This window comes from Arctopsyche grandis, chromosome 9, assembly GCF_051622035.1.
Source record: "Arctopsyche grandis isolate Sample6627 chromosome 9, ASM5162203v2, whole genome shotgun sequence".
Classification (NCBI taxonomy): Eukaryota; Metazoa; Arthropoda; class Insecta; order Trichoptera; family Hydropsychidae; genus Arctopsyche; species Arctopsyche grandis.
In genome coordinates this window covers 28,702,543-28,711,339 of record NC_135363.1, presented here as the reverse complement: position 1 = coordinate 28,711,339, position 8,797 = coordinate 28,702,543, and the positions used below count along the sequence as shown (strand labels likewise).

The 8,797-nt window shown below is 32.4% G+C and overlaps 1 protein-coding gene across 1 annotated transcript; it reads right to left on the bottom strand.

Moving 5' to 3' along the window:
* Window positions 1-257: 257 nt before the first annotated feature.
* On the bottom strand, window positions 258-3,867 carry LOC143916824 (uncharacterized). The gene is made up of 13 exons (XM_077438071.1): window positions 3,798-3,867; window positions 3,648-3,724; window positions 3,407-3,565; window positions 3,173-3,324; window positions 2,270-2,480; window positions 1,998-2,172; window positions 1,784-1,918; window positions 1,640-1,698; window positions 1,398-1,556; window positions 1,173-1,324; window positions 886-1,096; window positions 582-756; window positions 258-367 (listed from the first exon to the last, which is right to left on the bottom strand). The coding sequence occupies exons 1-13, from the start codon at window positions 3,865-3,867 to the stop codon at window positions 258-260; spliced, it is 1,845 nt and encodes a 614-aa protein (XP_077294197.1).
* Window positions 3,868-8,797: the final 4,930 nt, after the last annotated feature.

The following is an 8,797-nucleotide window of genomic DNA, read 5'->3' as shown; positions in this document are numbered from 1 at the left end:
CTTAATAATTGAAAGTAATTAAATTATTGGGAAACTTCGATTAAGCAAACTGTATGTACATATGTACATACATATGATTCGCTACAGCTATTTAATTCGGTGAATTTAAATTCATTCTGTTTGTACAAAATAAATATTTATACACTTATTTAAATGACACTTAGTTTTTTTATTGAAATGCAATCTTAAGAAAATACTTTGTATATTACATTATATATAATATATATTTATTGAATACACATATCATTTATTACAAATTAAGACATTGACGCCAACAAGTATGTAGGAGACATTCGATAGACTATATTGGGACTTATTTCCTTCATATCATTGGTTTTTGGGTCAAATTCATAATTGTGATATTTACCTGAAATAATGATATAAATATTAATATGTGAATTAATTTGTGAAAACTAAGAATATAATAAAGATTTTTTTCAAATAATGTTTTCAACAATAATAGATTAATAATGATTAATAATAGATTAATGTCTCAACACAATAGATTATGAAAAAGCAATTCCTTTGAAAGACTCACATTAAAACATTAATTAAAACTTAAATTTATGATTGAAACTTACCACCAGACACAATAATTTTATCGTTGAAGGCAATTGCACTATTCATCAACGAACTTTTTTTTGTGCTGTTGAAACTCGTCCATTGTTGAGCATTTGAATCCAATCGTTCTCCATAAGCAGAACCTCCCATCCAATTACCTCCAAAAGCGAAAAGGTTTCCATCCAAAAAGACGATCTGAAATGTAAAAAAAAAATGATTTGAAAATTAAAATCAAATACTCAACTATTGTTGTATTAGATATATAGGGTGAGTGTCAACTTTCAATTCCCATCTATTTAAAAAATAGTTCGTTTAGATACTCACCGAAAAGAGGTATCGTGATGTCGTCATCGGTACTCCCAGAGTCCACTTATTAAGTTTCGGATCGTATATTTCTAAAGAATTTAGTTTACCAAAATTATCATCAGATCCTCCAGCCACATACATTTTTCCATCCCATACAGTTACGGCGTGGAAATAACGATGTGCCAGCATTGGAGCCATTACAGTCCAGCTGTCTGTTTTTGGATCGTACCTAATTGAAATCAAACCACAATCTTAGAAAACCCCTAATCAAACTAATTCTATGAAAACTTTATGTATAGTCTCACCTCTCAACAATATTATAAATTGTTAAATTGTTTCCAATACCTCCAGAAACGTAGATATATCCATTTATTTCAACTAAACCCATTCTTCCCTTCTTCTGTCCCATCGGTGTCAAATTTGATATTTCCTTTGTAGTCAAATCGAAAGATATGACCTACAAATCAAAAGTATTAGAAAGTCCATTATAAAAACTCCATATTTTAAATCATATATTGAATATGTAACACCTCATCGAAGTATTCATGATGATTTATTACTCCACCAAATATATATAATTTTCCATGTGACGCTATCGCCGAATAGCCTTCGGTCGCATTTAACTTAATGTTTGATAAAATTGTCCACGAGTCTTTCTCGGGATTGTAAAATTCTACCGTGAAAGTATCCTAAAACAAAATTAATTATTTCATTGAACTTTGAACGTTTCTATGTCAAAATATTATCCCATATAAATGTATCGGGCACTCACAGTCTCCGGATATGAAGGGCCTAGGGCTATTAGTGTAATTAATGTTTCTTTCTCTGGCACTTATAAAAAAAATATAATAATCGGTCATTAAAAAAATAGTAAAGATAAATAAAAACTGAATAATTAATAAAGCATTATATCTACCGATGTCGGGTTTAACGATTGATATTAATGACCTCGGCACCAAAAATGACTTCGAATATGTCCACTTTGTGACCTTTTTATTCAGTTCTCTCAATTGGTTGGTTTTTGGATTGAATTCAAAAGTTTCTTCAAATCCTGAAAGAATTCAAATTTAATATTATAACACTAAATTGATTATAAGTATAACAGTTTTCACATCACAAGTAAAACTCACTGCCAGAAATTATGATATTGCTGCCAAGTACGACAGCACTTTTCCATCTTACACTATCAATGGTGTTGATTACATTTGACCACTCCTGAGTAACGAGGTCCAGTCGCTCTCCTTCAGGAAATTCATCGCTTGGATTACCTCCGAAAGCAAATAGTGACCCATCCAGAAATACGATCTATCATATCAAATGTGTTTAGATATTTGAAGATGTAAAAAAAAAACGATTTAAGGAGGAGTAACGTTATATTAACGTACATATGTAGTTAACTTACAGAAAATCCTTGTCTATTAAATTGCATAGGTTTTCCAAACTTCCAACTTTTCAATTTTGGATCATAAATTTCTAATGAATTCAATTCAGTGTAAATATCAGCTTGGCCTCCAGCGACGTACATTTTTCCTTCCCATACATTAACGGCGTGGCTATATCGTTTTTGTAACATAGGAGTCATAGCAGTCCAGCTGTTTGTTGATGGATCGTACCTGAAATATGCAGATAATTATAATAAAAAAAATTAAAAAAAACTTGAACATTTTTCAATGCAAATTTATTTAGTGTAGCGTTACACTATGCATAAAACTATCGTATGGACGATAATTACACTGTTCGACAAATGACGACTTTTTTTGGTTCAGAGACGATATATGACTCTGATTATAGATATATGCCCATTGAACACGAATCTGGTAATAAAAAATGTCAATTGGCTCGAGATTCGGAGATATATGTGTTTTTTAAATCGTGTGATTTTTCTATATCTTGGTGTTGTTAGGTCGATGTCCATAAATATGTCAATTTCCTGTTCAAAATGAATATTGGAATGTATAGTCGGGTATTTTATCTTTCATTTGTAGTAATTTTTAGCTTTTAAATCTCTCTAAGTAGTCGTTCAGTTCAAATCAAAAGTCAAGAGTACGTATTTTCACTTGGGATTTTTTCCCACTGTTAATACTATTTTATATTGAGTTTTTTCTATTGAAACATGGTTATTGAAATAATGTTCTGATCACAATATTTTTTGTTTCCGTTTAAAAGGTTAATTGGAAGTGTGGTGAACTTTAAATCGGTAAAATTGCGAGCAAAAAGCTGGTACTAGTATTTACTCGTATATCTCGTCTCTGAACCATTTTTCGTGTCTAACCATTTGATATTACTCTGAACCATTTGATATTACCTTTCAACTGTGTTATGTGCGCTATAGTCGATTCCCATACCTCCAGATACGCAAATGAATCCGTCGATTTCAGCCACTCCAACTATTTTCTTTTTTTGCCCCATCGGTGCCAGATAAGACTTTGTCTTTGTTGCTAAATCAAAAGCCAAGACCTGAAATTGTCAATATCAAACTTGATATCTGTTAATTTTTTAAAAGTTTGGTATCATAAGTAACCTTTTTATGCGTTTGTACCTCATCCGAAAACTTGTTAATTTGAGATGACCCTCCAAAAATAAACACCTTTCCATTTGATACGAATGGCGTAAAATCGTCGGATACATTCTGCTCAAATCTAGCAAAAACTGACCACGAGTCTTTCTCCGGTTCGTAAGATTCTATGGTGCAATTTTTCTAAAATAGTTTTTATATAAATTCCACATTTTATCAATCATGTTATGTAATAAATATAATAAGATTTGTAATGTGGCCTTACCTCTTCTTTAGTGGAGCATGCTACGGCTATTAATGTGAATGGGTAGTCGGACTTTGGATTTGGTTCCGTTTCTTTTACTGTGAATTGGAATGCAATGAGTATTTTTATTAATTAAAATTACGCAATGTATTTAATTTCATATGTACTTACCAGCAGCAGAATGAACGAAGGCCACAAATGCCAGCAGGGATAAAATATATATAGTTTTCAAATTGATCATCGTGTCTGCAATACGTATAACATCGGCCTGTGAACGCGGTGTGATACTTTCCACGTGGCCAAATTTTATTTTATAATAACTTTTATCTTAGCTGTAAGATCAGAGGTCACCAGTTGTTTAAATTAGGTAACACATATTGAGCAACATATACATATGTACATACATAGATATTCAATATCAGGTAATGTGGTGTTATTGACGTAGCAACCCAATATCTAAGGCCTTGAAATACTGTCGAAATTATTTTTGATTTTTAAATGCTTTTTATTATTACGAAAATATGTTCACAATACATCTTATATCTATTTTAATAGCTACTGATCTACTCATCATTTTCTATTTTACAATTTTAATTTAATTTGGTTAGTAATCACAGTATTATATTATTCTAATGTTAATCTAAAGCATAATAGGAAAAAGAGCTCAAAAACCTATTTACAATCCTTATAAATGTTCATAATACATCTAATACATAATATTAATTAAAGACTATCTAAAGTCGATGACCTAAAGCAGATTGTGTTTAGGTAATCTGTGTTTATACCTGAAGGGTATAGGCATTTTGTTGTAATCACCGAGACTCTTCACAAGTGTGTTAGTATGGTTATTAGTAATTCTTTCATAGAATCTACTGGTTAGTTTGTTAGTAATGTCTGTAACAAACGGAATATTATATATAGCATGCAGTTTTTTCAGGTAAGTATATATGGGTGTATTATAAATTATTTTAAGGGATTTATTTTGTATTACTTGGAGCTTGGAAAGGTTAGTATTCGAGGCGTTATTCCATACAGGTGAAGCATAGGTTAATAATGGTAATATGAGCGCGCGATATAATTTTATTTTATTTAGCGTTGATAAAGAACTATGGCGATTAAATATTGGATATATTGAGGATATACCCCGCATCGCCTTGCATTTCGCTGCCTCAATGTGAGGTGCCCATCTCATTCTTTTATCAAACGTTACTCCTAAATATTTTATTACTGACTGCCATTTCAGACTTTCTCCAGAGGGGATTTTCAGATCTGAACTTGGCTTATGTTTTCTAACACTAAAGAATATGGCGTCTGTTTTGGTTTGATTAATTTTAATTTTCCACTTAGTGAAGTGTTCAGTCATTGTTTTAATTGCAAATTCAAGATTTTTAAGAATAGTGTCTGGTTTTTTGCTACTTGTGAAGCAAGCTGTATCATCTGCATATAGGGCTATGTGACAGTTTTTTGGAATAGGTATGTCATTTATATATATGGAGAACAAGAGTGGGCCAAGCAAGCTCCCCCGCGGAACGCCAGCTGCGATTGTTTTTGGAGACGATAATTCATTATTTACGCTAACCACTAGCTTTCTACGAGTTAAGTACGATTTGATGATGAGAATTAGATAGTTTGGTATTTTGTTAATAAGGAGCTTATGAATGAGTCCATCGTGCCAAACCGTGTCGAAGGCCTTTTCTATGTCGAGACATACCATTCCGGTACTTCTCTTCATATTAAAGTTCTTCGTCACGTGTTCAGTTAGTCTTGTTAGTTGTTGGGTCGTGGAATGTCCAGTGCGAAATCCAATTATAATCATTAGATACTTCTAGTGTATGCTACATTTGTCTAGCATTTTCAAGATTTTTAAATTTTAAATAAATACTGACCTTATCTTAAATGAATGAGGGCCAATCCTAACCTAACCCAACCCTTAAATAAATAAGTGTTGGCTGCTAAGATATTCGAATACCCAGCGAAAATTTAACTGGTTATGATTTTACTGAAACGTCAAATTTTATTTTTGTTACTGACAACCCATTTGACGTTTGATTTGCCGGGCAAACGCCTATTCTGTCGTGCGAGCTATTTAAGAGATGTTAATTTTACATTAAACGACATTTGTCGTGTAATTAATTTTAAATCCGTTCCAAAAATATTATCCCATTGCAAAATACTAAAAAATAACAAACATGTATACATATCATAATTAGATAAACGGAAAATTTTAGAGTAATAAATACATTACTGTTACTGGGATATCTGTTTAATTAATGAGCCGTTATAATCAAATGTGGCATAAGTTCACTTATCAACATTTCGAGATATATCTCCCAAAACATTAAATATAATGTTTTGCGTTAAACAATAAAAAAAATCTGAAAATTTAAATAGAGCTTATGTGTTACTGAATAGTTTAAATGTAATCATAACCCTAAAAGTATATATTATATATTCAAACATAGATCCAAAGTTATGTAAAAGTTTAAATAGTATTTTTTTAAATGCGTATTATTATTAATAAAACAGGTTCACAATACATCTTATATCTATTTTAATAGCCACTGATCATTTTCTATTTTACAATTTTTTTTTTTAGTAATTATAGTTAGTATTATCCTATTTCATTGGAAATTTCTATACTGAGATATTTAAAATAGACCTCTATTAAACCGATCAGTAAAAAATTGACATTTTGATCGGTAAAAAAAACAATGGATTGATCAATGAATATAATAAACGATCAGTTTGTATTGATCGGTTGCTATGCGATCAGTTATTAAATAGAATGATAAGTATTTAAATAATATTAGCAGTAATTAAACGTGTTGATTGGCTCGAGATTCGGAAATATACATATGTGTTTTTTTAATCGCGCGATTTTTCTATATCTTGATGTTTTTCGGTCGATTTCTCAAAATCTGTTAATTTTCTGTTCAAAATGAATATTGGAATCTACAGTCGGGTATTTTATCTTTCATTTGTATTACTTTTCAGCTTTCAAATTTCTCTAAGTAGTCGTCCAGTTAAAATCAAAAGTCAAAATTACGCATTTTCACTTGGGATTTTTTCCCACTGTTAATACTATATTATATTGAGTATTTTCTATTGAAACATGTTTATTAGGATTGTGTTCTGGCCACACTATTTTTTTATTTCGTTTAAAAGGGTTAATTGGATGTGTGGTGAACTTTAAATCGGTAAAATTTCGAACAAAAAGCTTTTACTAGTGTTTACTCGTATTTACACGAATCCGAATTGAATTAATAGGGATAATATATTAAATTATCTTTATATGAGAATCAAATAAAATTCCACTTAGAAAAATCATATTTCGACTATTCTTGTGGATTAATAACAAAAATTCGTTTATTTTATCGAGGTAAGCCACTAATCAACTTGAACATCGTTCATAAACAAATATTGACCCCCTCGGTCTTCGCCCCTCGCTCCAGGTTCATCTCAGTCTCACTGTCTCAGTTCTCGCCTGTCTGTTAAATTAATAAATACCGACCCTAAAAATCTAATAATAAATGAATAGGGCCAACCCTAACTTAACCTAACCTAACCTGACCCTTAAATAAATAAGTGTTGGCTGCTAAGATCTAAAATGGGCAACGCGCTATCATCCAACTGTCAAAAATTATAATTTATTTGGTTTTACTTATCATTTATATTGTTTATCTGATCACATATTTAATTTATTACTGATCGAAAAATGAATATTTACTGATCATTTATATTATTAAACTGATCACTTATTTAATAATAAGTAATATTCGGTAATATTTTTCCGGAATTTTTGAAAAAATACGTCCACATTTTTGAAGTATAATTTTTCACTCATACATAACTTAACATCATTATTAGGGAATTCGACCGTGGATTTTTAACATATTTATAGCTCAACTTAAAACCCATAAACACACATACACACACACACACACACGCATACCTGTATTATGTAACCCGCTCGTACAATTTTAATTAGAGCCGAACGAACGCTTAATTCCGAATTAATTACGCGTCACGTCGCCACCGCCGTATTAATTCGGCGAAAATTTCAACCGACCCCACAGAGTCAGTCTACCTACCCGTCGGATAATTCATTCGAGCTCCAATTTCGCCGCAAGACACGCCCGGAAAAACTTTTTCCGACGAGGGGAACGTGCGTGAATTATTCACCGACTCGGATTCGATCCGCGCTCGTGTTTGAATATTTAAAAGCGACGAAGAAAATGGCCGCCGGCACCAACAGGTAAGGGTTTTAAGGCCTCGAGATCCTTAAAGACGAGGTCCTCGAAGGGCCCCGTAAGACGTAAAGTGCGTCGGTAGTTCGGCGTCTGGGAGCCCTAAAACTGCCCCGAACACACCCGCCCCATAAGCACATTCCCGTGTAGGCGTTGTTAATTTTATTTCGTGACCATAATGTCTCCTTTCTTTTTTATGCCTCGGTCGTGTGGGAATCTCTAGAGACGATTCTCAAACTTATCAATGCCTTGAAAATAAAACTAATACATTTAGATCAAATATGACCAACACGAAAATGCCCCATTTTATCGAATTGACCATGCAATCTATTGAGTACGTGTCTTACGGCGAAAAAACACAGTACGGACGTGGCACGTAGAACATCGACAAGTTCTCGCATATTTATTCAAATATGGGATATTCCGTTATCAAGCAAGGATAAATACAAGGATACAATTTTACCGAAAACGCTCCAGGGGGTTATTTTGGGGCGGTGCGTGCTGGGCGCTCCATGAATATGTGAAAGACACGGCCCATTTTTTTCCATCTTAAAAAACCATGTGCCCAGTTCATAGTTGTGTGTTTTCTTAAGCTTGTGACAGCTTAGAGCAGCTTTTCTTAACCTTTGAAGGACGGAGCGTCGAGATCGAATGAGTGTCCTAAACCGGGCTCGAGTAAGACCCCAGTATTTTTTAATCAAAATACAGCTTTTCTCAATACAAATGGATTCAATATATATCTTATTAATCATTTTATACATCAACATAAAAAAGTTTTAGTCCTATAGCATGTTTTTGACTATTTTTGTATTAAAAAGTAACGACAAGCATCAACACGCAAACACACATAAGTTAGGCCAATAGGCGACTGCATGACTTAATAGCCAAAAGCGAAGAAAACAATAGCTTATGAAAATAAAGATG

Coding starts and splice junctions, on each gene's coding strand:
- LOC143916824 (XM_077438071.1), bottom strand. CDS start 3,867: ATGATCAATTTGAAAACTATATATATTTTATCCCTGCTGGCATTTGTG. Junction 1,919..1,997: donor CAATATCATAATTTCTGGCA/GTGAGTTTTACT, acceptor GAATTCTTTCAG/GATTTGAAGAAACTTTTGAA. Junction 1,699..1,783: donor AATCGTTAAACCCGACATCG/GTAGATATAATG, acceptor TTTTTTTATAAG/TGCCAGAGAAAGAAACATTA.